The sequence below is a fragment of the Strix uralensis genome, chromosome 5 (assembly GCF_047716275.1).
Source record: "Strix uralensis isolate ZFMK-TIS-50842 chromosome 5, bStrUra1, whole genome shotgun sequence".
NCBI lineage: Eukaryota > Metazoa > Chordata > Aves > Strigiformes > Strigidae > Strix > Strix uralensis.
In genome coordinates this window covers 74,647,421-74,667,018 of record NC_133976.1, presented here as the reverse complement: position 1 = coordinate 74,667,018, position 19,598 = coordinate 74,647,421, and the positions used below count along the sequence as shown (strand labels likewise).

The 19,598-nt window shown below is 40.6% G+C and overlaps 1 protein-coding gene across 8 annotated transcripts in view; it reads right to left on the bottom strand.

Annotated features, from left to right (window-relative positions):
• The window catches only part of BCL2L13 (BCL2 like 13), a 45,492-nt gene that overhangs the window by 8,787 nt on the left and 17,107 nt on the right, over nt 1–19,598 (bottom strand). For 4 of the 8 annotated variants that reach the window (XM_074871720.1, XM_074871719.1, XM_074871721.1 and 1 more), the window contains 2 exons: nt 17,544–17,613; nt 11,913–12,056 (listed from right to left, as the gene is read on the bottom strand). In XM_074871720.1, the coding sequence (XP_074727821.1) occupies nt 11,913–12,056; nt 17,544–17,613 (214 nt within the window). Of the gene's footprint in view, nt 1–6,567; nt 7,204–7,235; nt 7,500–9,716; nt 9,791–11,355; nt 11,454–11,912; nt 12,057–17,543; nt 17,634–19,598 lie in introns of those variants that run through there. The other 4 variants (XM_074871724.1, XM_074871726.1, XM_074871725.1 and 1 more) reach the window with 4 other exon arrangements.

Genomic DNA, 19,598 nt, shown 5'->3' with positions numbered 1-19,598 from the left:
AGAAGCTTCTCAAAGCTCTCGAAGCTCTCCTGGCTCCTAGTTGGACTCACCTCTGGCCAAGGCTGAGCCAATTAGCGATGGTGGCCGCACCTCTGCAATAACATATTTAAGGAGGGCAACCTGAGAGTAGGAGGGGTTGGTGAGGGAAATACCTCTGCAAACACAGAGGTCAGTGGAAGAAAGGAGGAGAGGGGGGAGGTGTGCTGGAGCAGAGACCCCCCCTGCAGCCCATGGTGAGAGGACAGGCTGTGCCCTGCAGCCTATGGAGGTCACTGGTGGAGCAGATGCTGACCTGCAGCCCATGGAGGACCCCACGCTGGAGCAGGTGGCTGTGCCTGAGGAAGGCCGAGACTCTGAGGGCAGCCCGCACTGGAGCAGTCTGTTGCTGGGAGGACTGCAGCTTGTGGGAGGGATCCATGCTACAGCAGTTTGTGAAGAGCTGCAGCCTGTGGCAAGGACTCACACTGGAGCAAGTTCGTGGAGGACTGTCTCCCGTGGGAGGGACCCCATGCTGGAGCAGGGGCAGAGTGTGAGGAGTCCTCCCCACGAGGAGGAAGGAGCGGCAGAAACAATGGGTGATGAACCCCCATCCCCTGTCCACCTGTGCTGCTGGTGGGCAGGAGGTAGAGAAATCAGCAGGAAGGCTGAGACCAGGAAGAAGGGAGGGGTGGGGGGAAGGTGTTTCTAGGATGTAGTTGTATTTCTCACTGTCCTACTCTGTTTGGTAAATTAAGTGTTGCTGGTGGTGTTCAAATAAATTGATGTTCTTTTTCTTCCCCCATTGAGTCTATCTTTTGCCCATGACTGTAACTGGCGAGTCATCCTTCCCTGGCCTTGTCTTGATTCCACTGCCTTTTGTTTTATTTTCTCCTCCCCATCCCTGAGGGAGAAGGAGTGAGTGAGCAGCTGTGTGGCTGAGTTGAGCTCAGTTGCCCCCTGGGCTTAAACCACAACAGTCAGGAACCGATCCAGGTTAAAAACAAACACATTCTTTATTTTGCTGAGTTGCTTTTAATCCTGATCAGTGTCCAGTCTGGCCCACTGAGATGCCAGGAGCTGCACCTGCCAAAAGAGCCGAATCAATACCAGTGCCCTGCTTAGAGAGCAGAAGGAAAACACATTTCAGCTTTTGTAACTAGACATTACCACTTCGTTCCTACTACGCAAGGAGTTCAAGTCAATGGTTTCTAACTTTGACTAGGCATACCCGCAGAGCTCATAGCTCCGGGCCAGCAGCAACACGCTTTTCTCTCAGGGAAGCACGAAATGCTGAGATTCTCCACAAACACAGGGTACTCTCCACAGAGCCACCAGACGCGTGGCAATTCCTCAATTCCCTAGCAGGGGGAAGGACCTCCACACACAAAAACCAAACCAAAAAGCGAGTTGGCAGGCACAGGAGAGACAGCACAAACACTGCTGGTCACTGGCAGTAGCTGCTGTGAGCAAATGAAGCAGGAGCAGATGTCTGGCGAAAGCAGTGAACCAGGACTTGAGAGATCTGTGCAGTTTATGGGCAGTAACACTTTAATCTTTCCCAGTGGAAACTTTTCCTGTATCAGTAAACTTTGTGAAAAGGGGTCAGTGGAGCCTGAGTTGAGTATGGGAGTGACATTTCTCTACCCACTCCCCTAAAACACCGCCATTTTGTAAAACCTGATGGACCCATTCCTGGAGACTTCTGGTGGAGGCTGTAGTACAGGACAGCACTAGGAACATCAAGATTTCGTAATGTATTCTGGCAGGGGTGGCATCTAAATCTCATCTTCTCAGCCCATGAAATTTTGGAAGATATTTCTGCATGAATAAAGGAATCTCACAGAACACTTCAAAAAAACTTTTCTTCAAAAACACCTTTAAATTGCTTGGGTATGGGAAGCATCATCCAGCTCAGTAACATGTGGCAGAAACTCTAAAAAGAAACAGTACACAGAATTCCTCATGGGAAGGTTAAAGGCAATCAATCCATTCACTAAGCACCTAAAGGATCTCCACAAAGTCTTGATTCAGAAGGAAATAAAAATTAATAAAGCATTACATTTGGGAAAATGTTCAGACATGACACACATGCCAAAAAATCCAAAGCAAGTTGTCCTCTGCGAGCAGCGACTGAGAATTCAAGACTCCAGTACCCTCTTGAAAGCCATGTTTCACGAAAAGAACGAAATTTTTTTCAAATGCAGCTCAGGCCATTAAAACACAACAGAGCTCTACAACCTAGGAGGAAGCAACCAGCATTGCAAAGTAAGGGCAGTGGAAAAGAAGAGCCAAGAAGTTTAAGTAAAGGCAGAGGTTAGTGGATCCAAAGAGAGAAAACACAGCAGTGTGGGCCAGGGCTGCTGTGCAGCATGTGAGGACAGGACTCCACACCCAGCGCCAGCCTGTCCTGTTCCAGCAGACGCTCAAGAGCAGCACAGCAGGGACTCAGTCACTGTGGTTAGCCTCCACCACCCTGTGCTGAGCACAGAAAGGCAGCCGGCTGCCCAGACACTCTAAGATTGTGCATTTGCTCCTTTGATCATCAGGGTTTTCTCTGGATGTTGATGAAGTAGGAAATATTCTCACTGTAATTAAGCTACTAACAGACACCTATGATCACAGCAAATTTTTTAGTTCCACAGGCGATACAGACTCAGAATAATGGCAATTAAACAACAAAATAACTAGGGGTAAAACCTGCAATCTCACGAACCTCTGTACTATCCTCCTCTCCTCTCAGCTCTACCCTTCCACAAATCAGTATCAATTTATTCCCCGCCCGCAGCACATCACAACACACCAGACTACATCTGTAATCTGACGCTACAAAAAGCACAGGGATGGATACACACAACTGGTAACAGCTCTTTTAACATACTACTGGAAGTGCACCCGTGCTGCTGTGACTGGTTGAATATAAAGCATATAAAAAAAAATTTCAAAACCACACTATGCTTCTATGGGCTTGTGTGCTCTGGCGATTGTAGCAAGCTGCTTTTCAGTAATAAACTAAAAAAAGCACCAACTAGGGCTGTATTCAGACGGCCTAAATTCCGGTGAAGTCATATACCGCACAATGGTGAAAGCCGAGAGCCTCTGAGCAGTGACTCAGCAGCCCACGGTGGGGAGGAGGGAGGGAGCCACCTGTAGTCAAGGGGGACAATGGGGTACAGAGACTGCAGTGAAATTTTAGCCATCCTGATACTCCTCAACACTTATTCCTCCAGCCCCTGCATCTGCTCCATTCCTGATCCACCACTCTTAACTTTTCCTTTTCCTCTCATCAGGAAAATCAAGTTGTTTTTTCAAGGGAACCCACAGATGATTTGACCATGATAAAAATGAACAAGTAATATAGACAAAGTACCACCAGAGCTACTATATGGACCAGTAGCTGCCCAGGCCCAGCAAAGTATCTTAGCTCAGTATGACGTAATGCTAGATCCTCAGCAGGTTAACAAGCAGATGGTGATGCAACACAGACATACAAGGATCAGGCATTAATTATTCTAGTTATTCCCACATTATCACGGCACTTTTTAAAGACCATATGCTTTGCTGAGCACTCGAAGTTTCTCACAAAACACAGGTAAATTCTGGGCACATGTTGAGGGTAATGTGCAGGATAAACTGCTTTGGAGAGGGTAAGGAAATGAAGGGATGATAATGTGGGGCACGTGGGCAATCTTCTACATTTCATATACTTCATTAATACGTGTATCAACGTTACACATCCATCCTGCTTTCAGCAGAAGGGAGGGCCTAAGAGGCTCAAGCATTTTATTGTTCCTTTTCTCACGCTGTACAGACTGGATTGACCTCAAAAGACTTATCAGTCACTGGCTCCCTATAAATCAGAGCCTTATAAAGCCTGGCTGATTCCTTTCTGCCTTTACAGACAAGTTAACTTCTGTGTCAGTGCCTTAGGGACACAACTCTCCACACTTGAAGAGACAGATCGCCTGAGGTTGGGAAAGCTAACACACTGAGTATCAATGGGTAATTTGAGTACTTTTTCATTAAAAACGTATGAAGTTTTAATTGAAATGTCAGACAGTAATAGGCATTATTTAGGATACATGATTAATATTTCTTGAGCTGAATTAAGAGTTAATTCAGAAAGTCAAGAGGATGAAGCTAGGATTTTGTGCTGATTCGGTTCAGGTTTGCACTTTGTTGTTGTTTGGGTTTGTTGTTTGTTTTTTTTGTTTTTTTTTTTAAAGCAGCTGCAATAAAAATATCATGACATTTAGGACAATTCTCTTGTTTCATCTACAGATGTGACCCAGAAGCAAAGCTCCCACAGACAGATTAATTCAGGACAGGATGAAACATGTGGAAGGATTTTTAATAACCGGAGGCCTTATATAAGCCCTACTCTTTAGATTTAATGGTAAATAAGAATGTATGTAAGCATTTCTTTACCCACTTTGTTTATTGTAAACGGATAGTCTACTGCTCCAGACCAGAACAGAGTTCCCCTTTTTCAAATTTGGGATGAGAGACTTGTAAACTTGAGTGCTTTTCCTTATCCAGTATACAGAACCACATCAGGTATGTCTAGAGAAGCAAGAGTAAGTCCCTCATCACAGCACCCTGCCACTCCTCATCCCAACCACTGCCACCCTGAAGGAAGAGTTGGCACAACTTATGATGAGAAGGGGAACTGGATAGTTCCCTTCTTGGCTAGAACACAACAGGGATGGTCCACAGCATGTGAGGCAGTCTTGATAAGATCAACTTATTTCTGTCAAGGTGGCATTTGCAGACCGCAAAAAGGAGCTCCAGAAGTCAATCACTGTCCTCAACCTATGGGGTTTGACTTGTAGAAATTTTCTACAAGACTTCTACAAGTGACAGAAAGCACCTTTAACAAATGTCCTAGACTAGCCCTCAGGATAGGTTACAGCTGTTATGCTACAGGGTGAGCTACACTAGACAACTGTAAATTGGTAACAAAATAACGAAAAAAATATCTGAAAGCTCCTCTAATAAGTAGAACCCATCAGTTTGGATTCAGCTGTAGTCTTGCCAGTGTCAGTAATCTGAACTTTGCTAAAAATCACTCAGCAGTGGATTCAGAACACTACCAACCTTTAACTTATAGTAGGAAATTGCTACTTAAAAACACCTGTCAAGTTTCAATTATGATTTAAAGACAGTAAACATTAAAAAAAAAAACCCAACTTGGAAACTGACTCTTATGACGACTACACTATTTTTCATAGTTTTCTAATAGGTCCGTTATTAATTGTATACAAACAAGCTGATTTACTAAGTATAGTAGTTATTTTTGCTAAACAGCAAAAACTTTAACTACACATAAGAAAAAAACAACCCTTATTTACCAGAATAATAATTTCAGCCCGATTTATGTAAACCTGCTTCTGGTAAAGGTAGGTATTCAAATCAAAATTCTGAATGTCTCAAAGATAAAAGTAACTTTTTTTTTCCTACAAAAATAGTTGGAAGAGCAGTACACACTGAATCTGTAATGGAGGTGCTATTAGACAATGAATGTAAAGAGATCGCCATTAAGGTGTCCAACGGAACATTTACTGCACCTTAGAGAAGACTTTGAAAGCCCTGCCCTGTAAGCTCAGACCACCACACACATGCAAATCGACTATGTCTAATTGCTGTGGATGCTGTGTGTATTCTTCTAGGGCTTAGTTTAGTTTTGGTTTAAGTGTTCTGAAAAGCTCAACTGGTCTCTCTGGTTCAGTTCTTAGAGAAGTGTAAATAGGCTGGTTACAGTTAAGTCTGTTCACAAAAGGAATGACGTGGATAGGCAACTCATACAAAGCTCATCTCCAAAGACGCTAAAAAGCCCCCAGAAAACCTATATAGCCCAGCAAGCCGCCCATACACCCCAGATCTTGATTTTGTCCAGTAGAAGCAAAAATTCTGTATACAGGTCAGAGGAGTGCCACCTTGCGGGGAAAAAAAAAAAAAAAAATCTACGTTCCCTGAACTTACCACCACCACCACCCCGCCCTGAAGCTAAATAGGCCCATAAAATCCCAAGAAAAAGAGTGGCTTGAGGTACAAGAGGAAATACTGGCAGAACGTGAGCATGCCAGGAGAGCAATCTTTACCATGATAAGAAATTCAAAACACTCAACACAGCTAGGAAGTTTCTTAGGTGACTTCATCTTGTGTGACTTCTTACTGACTTCATCTTGTAACATAAGCTATAACAGAGAGAGATGAGGTTCAGCCATTACTTTCCTTGCACAGACAGCATCACAGCAACAACATGAGTACTAGGAACCCATCAAATGCATTTGGCTTAAAATCTAGTGTCTGAAAAACACAAGGCAAGGAATGAGGAAGTGATGAACTGGTCTGTGTCCAGGGATCCCAAGAGATCTCCCTCCGGGGAAATAAGCAAATTTCCCATAACAACAAATTTCCCCAGAGCTGGGAATGCGCTTGTCGTATGATTTCTAGCTGTAATAGAGAAGCAGTCATGTGCCAGGTGAAGTGCTGTCAGGGCCAAGGGCTGAGCAGGTGAAGGCTGCACCCCACAGATGGCTGCTGGGATCGGGACAGCTTCACTCCCACCTGGGCCAACCGGGCTGCAATTCCATCTGCTCGGTGCCTCTGTCCGCAGCCCCGCTATGCCATGCCTCTTTAGACCCTCCTTGAAGTCAGACCTGACAGCGTTACACTGCTAATCCTTCAGAGAAAAGGATTATAAAAGGGGCAGCTGACAACGCCCAGATCTAGAACAGTACATTATTAAAAAAAAAAAAAAAGTAACAAAAAGCCCTCAGGCATTTATTGTAGCATTCATCTTTGCGAAGCTGTCAAGATAGGTAGAGCCAAGAAAAACAGCAGAGTTCACAAATAGGACTGTACCTTTTATTACGGGAAAAAATAACAAAAAAAAAAAGTTGTGTGAACCAAATCAAAGCACACTGATATGATATCGCAGCCACTGCTCTCATCCCCTTCACGGAACGGTTTGACTAGAACAGCCTGCAGAAATGATCCTATTCCTTCCCCTGCCCTCCAACATAACCTCTACTACCTGCAGAGAGTCAGCACCAAAGCAACACTCTTTAAGCTTTCAGTCTTAGCAGTTTAAATTGAAGTAAATTCAGTTATTTAGAGACCAATTCTCCAGACAGACTGATTTGACATTGTTGGAAGGGAAAAAGAAAGGGAGATCTAGTTGGTTCTTGATCATTTCAGTTCCTTCTCCTTCAGCCACAGTGCCTAAGAAATAAAAAAATCTATTACTGTACCAAAGCAGTTACACAGAAAAAAAAAAGTGGATGTTTCACTGCTGTGGTCCATGATAGAAGCATAAAGTATAATTATTTTGAAAGCAAAACTCCTTTCTAGGACTTCTCTAATTAGATTGCCCTTTCTTGTATCTCTACCATATTAAACTTAACTTACCTCTCCTCCAGCGGAGCACGTCTCTCTATTTCTGCATTGTCATTCTCAAGGCAGACACCTGGACTGCTGCAGAAGGAGCTTTTAATCTCCAAACTGACTGCCTTACTTCCCTAGGATGACAAGCATCTCTCTACTCTTTTTCTCCTCCAGATTGTTAACAGACTCTAGTACGTAGATTATTCAATCACGAGCAGCAAAGAAAATGTCAAAACCGACAGAAAAGCCCAAGAAAAAACACTGGAAACAGAGAACAGCTCTTCTAAGGCTGAGATATGAAACTATAAACACTACTCATATTTCAAGCAAATTTACTTTTACTCTCTTCAACATGGATAAATAACTACTTAAATTCAAATCCCGATCTGAACATCATGAGACAAGAACCCTGGGAAGGCAGAGACAATTTCAGCTACGGGTCACAAATACAAATACCAGCCCTCTTACTGAGAGAAGAAGGGTTATTAACTGAATACTGACAAACACTGATTGCATGCACTTATTTCACCTCTTTCAAACAAGTGAAAAGCAGATGGGCTTGTAACATGAATGCGGATCCGAGAGAAAAATAAAACAGCTAGCTTCCAAGTAATCTTATACTTTTTTCTCCTTATAGACATTCCCAGACTATTTCAACATAGATGAAATCTAACCATGGAAAACAGGATCTGCAGAACTTGAGAAGAAATAAATTATTTGGGAGGAGGGTTGGGAAAGGAAGAGGAAAAAAATCCTTACCAACTGACTGGCCTTACTGTGCACTTTTCCAGGAGACCAAGAATTGCTTCTGATGCAGCAGCATTCAGCCCTGGAGAAGTCAGACCGAGCAAAAAGGGAGGAGAGGTGGGAGGAGGGAAGGGAGGGGAGAGAAGGAGAAGGCAGGGGAGGGGAGAGCAGGAAAGGGGAGGGGAGAGCAGGAAAGGGGAGGGGAGAGCAGGAAAGGGGAGGGGAGAGCAGGAAAGGGGAGGGGAGAGCAGGAAAGGGGAGGGGAGAGCAGGAAAGGGGAGGGGAGAGCATGTACACTGCATGTGAGGTGTTGAGACCTAACATTGCTTTCAGAAAAGAGAAGAACAAAGCTACTGCTAAATCAGGCTGAGAATTGCTTTGCGATGGTTCAAGATGACAAGGGAACAAGATCTCAATATGACCATTTGGTTCAAAACAGAGAGTCAGGAGAAAGAAATGTGTGTCCCCACATGTGTCTAGAGAACCTGGAATGCCAAACATGCTTTTTTGCTCCAAAAGAAAGATCATACTAAATCTTAAAGTCAAGCAGGGTAAATATAAGGGCTGCAGCCAAATCTGTCACTGCAATTAGTGAAAGAGGGAGACTGTCCAGAAGAAAGCAAGATTTCCTTGCTTTCCTACAGTCCCCCAAACTCAGTCTGCATCTACCTGCAAATCTAAGAGATTGTGAACTAGATGGAGTAGTCATCTTATCTCTTCATTCACGTTTTTGTTGCCAGCTGCATCCAAACACAATATACAGTGCACTGCAGACATTCCTGCTTGGAAGACTTTCACCCTAAAGCAGCAAAACAGACCAAGGGGAAAGGAAACAGCATACACAACGGCCAGAATCATAGTATCAAAATATTTTATGCACTTGAACATAAAATTATGCCAGCCATTCTCTCACCAACCAACCATTACATCCCACCCTACCATGAAAAGTTAACTGAATTACAACTTTAGTGCCTGAAGGGAGAATGGGAGGGGAACACTCATTGTGTTTCAACACATTATCTCATCACCATATCTCTGCAGGACTGAGATGAAAAATCAAAAAGCAACTTCTCATCTCAGAGGCTCTACCTCTAGTATCCCAAGTTTCCCATTCCTCACAAGTCACACTTGAAATCTGCTGCATAGCTATCATATTTATCAACCTTTATTTCCTTGAGCTAGCAATTTTGCTTCTGGTTAACTGTTGTCCATCTTCAGTCAGATGCTCTCCTGGACCTATAAGTCTCCCAAGCCCACAAAACAACTTGCAGTCTTGCACACAGGCAGAACCTCAGGAGCTCTTCCAGCTGCACCGTGGCTGCACAGCATGATGCAGCAATTGGTCCCACTGGATGACACCACTCTGTAAAATTCTGACTCCACAGATCCACACTGGGGCATAGGAAAGGCTCAGCTGATCCCTTACCTTTGACTGGCTACTTCCCTCCTGGCAAAGGCTGACTTCAATCCAAAAACTGAGGAAGATCCCAAATTACGTGGTGCCAAGGGAAGAGACAGCACCAGAGACAGTACAGAATTTTTCAGGTCTGCCCCTGAAAAGCTGACTGCTGTGAAGCTCTCCTCTGCTCCTGATGCATGAAAAAACAGACAGGCTGTTCTGGTATCTCCTCAGTTTTAAGTAAGCTTGCAGCAGCTGTAGAAAAGACCCATCTTCACACTGCTCCGGAATAACACAAAAATCGAACCTCTTACTGTTACAGCAACATAATTCACTGGAGACTCCCAGGTTTATACATTGTCCTTATGGCTCTAGCAAAGCACTACTGACAACTTGATCTGGTACACAGAGCCCCTGTGGCAGATGCTTATCTTAAAAAATTCAAAACACTTTCGTGATGGCTAACAGCCTGCCAGGCAGCTCTTCCCCGGCCCTTCTCAGAAACACAAACTCTCCCACCTTTACCCCACGTCCTGCTCCCAGCACTACCATCCCCAGAAGAGCATCCTACAGACTCAGAACAAACTGAGAAGCATGCTACTCAGTGAAAACGAACATTTGCCTTACAGGAAAAAACAAAAAAAACCCAGTAAAACCATATATCCCCTTCCTCCACATAAAGCCAGAAGATCAGTGGGTCCCCAACCCCAGAGCAACTCACAAAGGGTTAGTGCAGCTACATTAATTCAGCTGGAAAGGATTTTCATCACCTTGTCTCTTTCCTCGCCTCTTCTGCTGTTTCAAAAATAGCTCTGGCTTGTTTGCTGTACCGCTTATGTCAGTCTGATTTTATGCCTGACTGGATGTATACAGACAAGCTCGTAGCCCATTAAACACCGACTACCCAGATCTGTACATACATGCACAGTCACACAAACACAAAGCACAGCCCCCTCCCTTGGAGGCCATGCTGGAAAACTGCTTGTTTTCAGAGGCTTTGCACTGTATTAAGTTTGTTTATAGAAGGCCTCAAATAGGGGCTAGAGAACAGACCACAGCCTTTTTGGAGGTTAAAAAAAAACAAGCAGAAAAGCAAAATAGCACTAACATTCATCTGTCTTAAAGCTGCAAGTAAGGACCTTCCCTGTGATGAAAATACTTTGAAATGTGAGTGCATTTATCAAATGACCTGAGGTCATTCGGCTGCATGCTGTTAGTGTTTCTGTCCATTAAAGACAAACAATCCCTTCCAAAAGCTTTGAAAACTATTATCCACAATTGCCAGGAAAGGAAAGGATATAGGAAGGTGCAGATGTGCAGGACTTCTGGAACAAACTACTCTTAAAAGAAACTTCAGGTAAATAATGAGAAGCTGTCTGAATGAGATTTTTCCTACTAGCACTTTTTAATCACTGGGTTTTCATGAACAGCTTTTCTTTTTAGAAAAAATCAACTTGCTGGAGCCATTTCACTAATCCCAGATTAATTCCATTCAAATCTGGCATCCTTCCCAAACCTAGTAATCTAAAGCTCAGCCTTCAAGACCCAGCTCATCAGCTGTGAGCTGCCTCTGTGATGTATTTTTAAATTAAACTTTCTCAGCATGCCATGACTCATGAGCATTGGTTACCATGAATTGAAGATTTCCACAAGGAAATGCAGAACAAAGAAATCTTGATTGCTCATTCTATCCATGTTCCTATATAGCTATCAGATCCAATATGCATTAGCTATTTTATCCCTTATTATAAAAATAAATTAGTACCTACTGACATTTCTGTATGAAGTGCTCCCCAATCTGCTAAAAAGCCCTCTGAAATTTTAGAGGAAAAACCACCATATACCATTTCCAGCAGTCACCAGAGTATGAAGATAATATTAAAAAGATGAGCCTCTCAGGCACAGTATCTCTTGTTATGGGTGTTTGCTTCCAAATGCAAATCTGTATGTATATTAACAGGAAAGAACATACAAACAAAAGCTCACCATATAGCAACAAATTAGCATTTTAACACACAGTGTATGAAAACTAGTTGTTATTTGACATCTGAGGACCTCTTCAATTTCAGTGGAAATCCAACAAACCAGACCATGCAAAGAACTGGACTGCGTGGAGAGATTATTGAGTCCAATCACAGAGGTCTTTAATGTCAACATCAGAAATGAATGGGTAAAAAGTCAGTTCTGCCTTGGGGCAGAGAGGTGAAATAGATGACTGCCCAAGATCCGTTTCCAACTATATGGTCAAAACCTCCTGCTTTTTTCTGCTTCTCCTGGGGCATTCCTTCTCTCATCTGCCTACTTCTAGCAACTCCTCTTAGCTTTCACTCCTATTAAGACTAGTATCACACTTAGAAATAAGCTTGGAACAAAGTATGAAAATTAAACATTGTCTTCTTACCCATCCTCCTTGCTGAATGATATAGTCTGCAGAATAGTCTTCTAGATATGTCACCCCAAAGTTCACAAGTGCGCTCAGTGGTTCCTGGCCCCGTCTGGTTAACTCCATCAGAAATTGTTGTAGCAGAACCAGAGGTACCAAGACCTACAAAAAAACAAGAATTGTGAATAAATACAGAAAGTATTATTAATACTGCTGTGTAGGTAAAACAGAAGAATTCATGTGGTCCACAGAAAAGGTCTGAATCTACTGTACACTTCATTTCTGTGAAGACACAAGGCAGAAACACAATACAATTCAATAAGAAAGAAGCACTTAATCTGATAAGCAAAACACCGCAGCCTAACCTGAGAGTTTCACAGAACAGTACTGCAGTGCTTTCTTAAGACCCTTTTTTTTCCAATACAAGAAGCAGAACAGGTCCAGAACCTGCTACCCCAGAAATGGAAAGATGCAACATTATAAATACTTTGAAGGGATACGCATCCAGATTGTATTTAAACAGCAAACTCATACATTCTTGGATAGATACACTGCACTAGACAGTCTCTTCAGAAGTTCACACTTGGCTTTCAGACAGTACAAGCAAACGACTCCTCCCAGCAGCATAACATTACAGACATGTTTAAAATTACAAACACAAACCCCTTTCCATGTTAAACTCTCCCTCCTATGCCAAATTTAACACGTTCAGAATTCCTTCCTTCATTTCCTACTCCCATTCCTCCTTCCAAACCTTTTATCTTTAACTGAATGCTCAGCTTTAACCCAAATGTCAATTGCTCTGGAAGATGCAAGACTCTGTGAACCTACCTCCTTCGTATTACACAGTACTAGACACTTCCTGCTGAAATTATGTTTTTGTTTGCCTAAACAACATGGAGTTGAACTTTTAAACTGTGTTTATTCTCCTAGAGCACACAAGTGGCCCTCTGGGCAAAGTTTATATGCAGCACTTAGCCAAATTCAGGAAACTGGTATGAATTGAAGTCATTAGCATCAGAAAAAGTGGTATTATGATACAAGAGAAAAATATTTGTAAATTTTACTGCACTTAGTTTGTGACAACTGCATTGCACATCTATTCACTGTGCAAATAAGAACATTGTTTCCCAGCTGCACAAGCTGGATGCAGGCTAATACTATTGCTCAGACTGCCTCCTTCCTTTCCCAGCCTCCTCCTTCAGCCTGATTTTCTTTTCTTTAAATATCTTCCATTACTATTCCCAGAAATCACACCTTAGCATGCAAAGCTGGAGAAAGATGAATCTGAGAAGTAGGGTGGGTTTGAGATTTGTACTAGATCCATGGTGGAGTCACACCAAGATGGACCACTAAAAACAGATGGGGCCTTAAAAATGCCTGTATCTGATAAATTTAAAATGTTCAGGTGATTAACAACCAAGAGAGTCCAATACTACAGCAGTTAGCTTACAGTACTGTTCTCCTGGGACAAACAGTTAACACTACAGTCACTTAACTAGGAACGGGATGGTGCTTGGGGTTTTTTGAGTTTCTTGTAATTAATCTCAACTCAGAGGCAGAAGAGGTGCAAGCTTACAGTGCACAAATGTAAGGAGCAGGTCAAGGTGAGGTAAATGTCAGAAGAAACTTCAGTCTTTTTGGATCAAAGAAAAAAAGCATGCTGTCAAGACTAGGCATCTTTCAGAGGCTTTGGGCACACCCACATAACTCTACAGCAGGATGAACACTGAGATCTCAAAATATTTGACATTTAATGTAAGCTGAAGGCAAAAGAAACACAGGCAAACAAAGGTTGCTTAGAAAATGAAGGGAGCTCAAATGTTATACTGAACATGACTGTTGCCATCTTCCTTTGCCAACTTAAATATCTAATCCATCCATCCCTCCCAAATTTAGCAAGCCTCTGCAGGCCTCAGGAGTGAGGAACCAAAGTCAAACTCTAATATCCACTCCCATGCAGATCAACAAACACCACCTGGTTTTCCTTTCCCACCGAAATTATTGACACTTCTACCTCTGAGACCAGTAGGAACAGAGACAGGTTTGCATGACATTGTCCCTAAATTCATGGAAGAAGTGACCTTCACAATACTTCCACAAAGGTTAACAACAGCTTTCCGTACGTAAGAGTAGCTATGTGAATGGTGATGAGATTTAACTAGACCAAAGTAAAAATACAGCCATAGCAATTCAAAGCAACACTAATTCCTTCCACCAGTATGCCTGAGAAGGGATGCTGAGGGCTATTTAGATTCTGACTGAAGAAAAACATACACAATATCAAGAACAGCATGCCAGAAAATAGTGGGCAGGAGAAAACTTCTAGGGATTCATTAAAAAAAAACCCCTTTACTATCAGAAGATTTCTGATTAATTGTGTAAATTAAAGATTTCTCTCAATTATACTATTGCAATGCCATAGTACAATATTACAAATTTAAATGCACACCCAAAAAAATTATTACAAAGGAAGTTCAGAGACTTTGAAGAAGCTATATTCAAAGTAATTGCCACTTCTGTGTACCTTTTGACTATTTCAACATAATTCTGTGGGATTATGTATCTTGGACAATGTATATAATATTCAATTTTAAGCAAAAAGCATAAAACTCAACAGTGGAATATTTCAAATTTTTATTACATTTATTTTATTAGACAAATATAATTTTCCCTAAGTTTGAGGTGGTTTGGTTTTGTTTTAATGAAAGCCTTATTTCAAATTTCAAACACAAGGTGAAGACTTCTCCTTTTCTTTACAGAATACAGCATCATGCCTATTATTTTCACATCATAATTTCTGAGAAATACATGAAATAACTAATTTTCCTGCAATTTTTTTACTGAGAACCAGCACTTTTAACGTCTGTGAGTAAACTTTGCTTCTGTGGGATGTTAATGGAAGAACTGATGTTCCTATGTATTAGCTTACCCAGCAGTATTTCCTCATTCAGATGGATATTCATGTTTTAGTGAGTGAAAACATTCCTTTACATCCCATGTGCTAGTCAGTTAACGAAATCTCTTCAACAGTTCAAACATACCATTGCACTCTGGAAAAGATGCTCATTTTTAAATGGAAAAAATAACAGCTATATTTAGAAGTGTCGTCTTCCTGCTCATACTTGTATAATCGATAGGTTCTTTGAAAACTGGTATGACTAAAAATGACACTGTCCAAGCTGTACACCAGACAGATCAAGTGTTTGTCCACATTCAGCCTCCAGCCAGCTAGGTAATCCAGTACCTCCCAGAAGTACATGTTTACCTTTATGTCACCTTTCTTATACACATAACATCAAGGAAGATTTGAAAAGACCACTTTGAGTCTGCTTCGTGCCACAGAGATACCAGGCCTTTAAGGGATCAGTGTGGCTCTCCATCACATTCAATATATTAAACAGGTGGGGGTTTTCTACATACATATGCATAATAATACATACCTACAACAGCAAAGGCTCAGAAATTTGAAGTGAGATTTTATATTCTACTTCACAGGCTACTGAAAGCCAAAAGAGCACCTTGCTGTGCAAGATGCCACTATTGAGCAAAACAGATACAGCTAACATGTAACTGAAAACACATTTCATCTACTAGCTTCAGTCATTTTATTTCTTCTAGTCTGGATCATACCACAAGCACAGATCAGAATTCTGTCTGTGGGAAGGTATTTCCACATTTTTAACCCTTTGACATCTAGCACAGCTACTGTGCATCTTCAATTTCTGATCCACCCAAGAAACTACAGAATATGTAACATCCGTGAGCACATAACAGGGAGTGATTTATTATTCCATTCGGCTAGCTCAGCGAGTTGTACGTTTTCTTATTATTTAGTCATAAAAGGGACTAAGCTTCTATTCTCCCAATAGAGTCAATTTAAATGTACATCCTTCAGATTTCCACAAACTTGAGGCCTGCACAGCCTCATCTTGCTGTTATATGCCTGCTAATTAGACCTAACGCTATGTTTATTTATAACTACTTTTCAAAATTATTTTTCTAACAGCTTCTTCCTTAAAGTAAAAATTAAGCTAGGCTGAGGTTGGAGGAAAGATATCTAGATCTCTTCTGTTATAAAATACGATTCTGATTAAGAAGAAAAAGGAATTTAAAAGGAAATGAAACCAACATGAATGTATTCCACCTCTTCAAAACAAGTATTATTAAAGGAACTGCTAGGCATTCCTGAAGCACCAAGCTACCACAAAAACAATACAAACAGATGCTGTATTATTCTACAAAATTTCCATTCTGGTTTGCTTGTAGACTATAAGTTTTGTAGCAACAAGTGTTATGGGTTAACTGAAGATGATGACAAAGACATCTTCTGGATGATACTCTCAATGACAAAGTGTTGGGGACCAAAATCCACTAGCCACAGGGGCTGCACAAACGTAGCAGCAATGAAGACTGGAACATAAACCCCCAAATGTGGCTGATCCATCTACCCAGGGCTGTATCTTCAAGAGGTGTGTAGCAATAGCATATGGAGACCCAGCAGGCAACTGACAGGCTCCATCCACCTCCTCCCTTGCCAGCTGAGCCACAATGACCGGTTTTATGCTTGTCTTTAGTTTTCATCAACTGAAAAGGAGAATGCGCTAGCTTAAGCCACCTTCTTGATAATCAGATTTCATGTTTGTTTAAACTAAAATGCTATGAATCACAAGATGATAAACTGAAAGCACACACACACCAATTATAATTGCTGGAGCCATACTCAGTAACTTGTCAAGCAATGTTTAATAAACTGCTTTAAAAGTGTCCACACCCTTGTTTAGATGATCAGTTTCTGAAGTAAGCAGGGAAATCTAGTTAAGGAAAAGTATTTCTGGAAAAAAAAAAATGTAAAGAGGGGAAAAAAGATTTCTTGTTCTATTTTAAATTTAAGACTGAATTTTAACACTCAATTTGTGACTAAATTTGCAAATAGTTATTTCATTCTTTTATTCTTTTTCTGATGCCCACTGAACCCATCAGAAAATGATTAAGATGATGAATTTGAATCATTAATGAAAGATTAATCTGGGAACAGTAATTCTACTAATTCTACATTAAAACTATTATAGGATAGTTCATGTAAAGATTTGTATTTAAATTTGTTTTAAAAAGAAGCTTCATACCATTTGAGATAACTACTCCTGAAACCAGGTAGGCACACCATCCTTATGCTTTCTGAACAATTTAGATACTGTGAAGATACTATGAATTTTTAGTTTCACCATGTTTAGCACTTTTTTTTACATATATTTTGAACCTGAGATGGGAGCAAAGAAACAGTAGAGAAATATTATGAAAACATCTGTCTCAGATTTCATTACAAAAATGTTAAAGAAATAATTCTCTTGGGAATTTAAAAATGTTTCATCATTATTTTTTTAAAATTATGTCACGCAACAACTCTTAACTTTTCATTTTATTATAATTAAGGAAGATTGACCTAATAATTTCATTAGATAACTTCTGGCTAAATTATCTAAAAATTATATATTATGTCCACATCTATCACTCTGAAAGTTATTTCATACTAGAAACAGTCAGTTCTTTTTACTCTTGGTCCTCTGTGAAGCACAGCTGTACCCAGTAAAAACACTATGGACATCAAATAGATGTGAGATATCAAAGTGAATGTCACTTATTTGGTACCTTGTTCCATCCACTGGCATGAGCAGCTGTCTCTTGTGTGCGCTCTCGATATTCTTGATATGTCACCGGCCTGCAGAAGTTAAACCAACACTGAAAGTTATAAAAGGAAACAAAAGAACAAGAATAAAATAGAATTCTGAGTTTCCAAAGAACAAAATATTTTCACATGTATTACAGCAAATAATTTTCAAGAGCTAACAAGTCTTGTGTTTCAGGATGTAAAACACAAGCACCAGACAGGGTCAGGAAGGCATCACCTTCTCCCAGTTACACAATTTCATACAACTGATTAAGTGAATTTCATCGTAATTTGATACTCTACAACTTAAAGGGCATTAGATAAGTAGGTTCTCTGATATGCTACCAAAATTTCTAAGCTCTTCATATAATTTTTTATAATTTAAGACTTTAAAGATAAAAAATTCTACTAAGAAATTCATGTGAGATAGAGGCCAATGCAGAGTAAAATTTTTATAAACAACATAGGCTACTATGCTGCTTGACTGCATTAACGTTATGTTAGAGTTGAAGCCTTTATTTGCAAGAAACAGCACTTCTGATCACAAAAACCCCTTCATATTTCAGTAGATACCTCTATTTTAGATTTATCACACCTCTACTTCTCTGAACTGGGATGATGAAATTCCTGTCTTCCATTCTCTCTCCTTCAAGATCATATAGTATCTTAGAGTCAGTAACAATAAAGACTTTCTGCCAAGTGACAGCAGAAAGTGTACTGCTTCATAAGCAGTTGAGCCAGATCATGACAAAAGGCCAGTTCAGACTTTAGTTTAAGGGAAATAATGGTAACTGGTACTGGACAGAAGACTGCATATTGTACTCCAAGAATCTGTCATGATCTAACAGTCTACTGTACCAGAATACACTTGTTTATATGCATACAAAAGGACAGGAAAATATAAGCAAAATAGGTAAGTATTGCATCAAATAGCACTGCTGTAGCAAACACGGGTAAAAAAAAAGTACAGAGTTAAAGCACACTGGGGACAACATAATTTGGATTTGTCATTTTAAGTGCATTCTTTAAAACACAAATCCAAATGAATCAGTGGGATGAGAAGAGCAACAACAGCTGCAGGAAGGATATTATCAAGAGATTGAACAGTAGCTCTAGTTTGACTCATAAAAAGACATGTGTGTCAACATTTTTTACAGGCATTTCAGACTTTATATGTATGTACGTACATATATAAATAAAAAAAATACTTAGAATGCAAATATCTTCCCATAGAATCCACAAGAAGCCTAGAACATCAGGCTACTAGCAAGCTAGAAGCACTTAATTTTCAAAGACCTCATCTCAGGAACTTTCCAAAAAAAAAAAAAAAATCAACCTAAGAGTGCACCAGTTATGACCCCGCAATTAGACAGCCAATTATCTACAACCTTTAAGACATTTAAACTTAAAATACTGTTACTTCAATTTACCACTTTAGACACACAAAAAGGATAGGTTGCAAGGCTTACTGCTAATTTTCCAACTTGTTGCCAGTATGTTTTAGCGTGTAGTGAGATATTTATCTAAACCTCAGTTCTTCAGAAGATCATAAGTACAAGTTTTTAAGGCCACATGGGACAAATGCCTGGCTTGTAAAGGCAGATAAGCTCCTGCCGTTTTTGGAGGAACACACTAGCATCTCTTTTGCCACTTAAGGAGCAACTTGTATCCCACATACTCTTTTCTGTGGGTAAATAATTGTTAGTTTACACAATACTGAACTTACTTTTTAACCCTATAGAAACCACATATAGAAGCAGACAGTATGCATATTAGTTTCTGAAAGTTAAATGGTGAGTTGACAGTGTAGTTTTCCCTTGGATGACTCATGGAAAAAGAGGTAACTGTCTTCATCTGTCTGGTCAGATGCCACATGCACCTTTGCTGAGAAAGCCAGGTCAGAGTCATATTTAAAACAATCCACTAAACATAGACTCAGACAGCTATTTGCTAATGCTGCCTTCACAACTGCATTTATGTAACCATCCCTAAAGTAGCACCTTCCAACTCCAGTTCTCTAGAAATACATTCTGGAG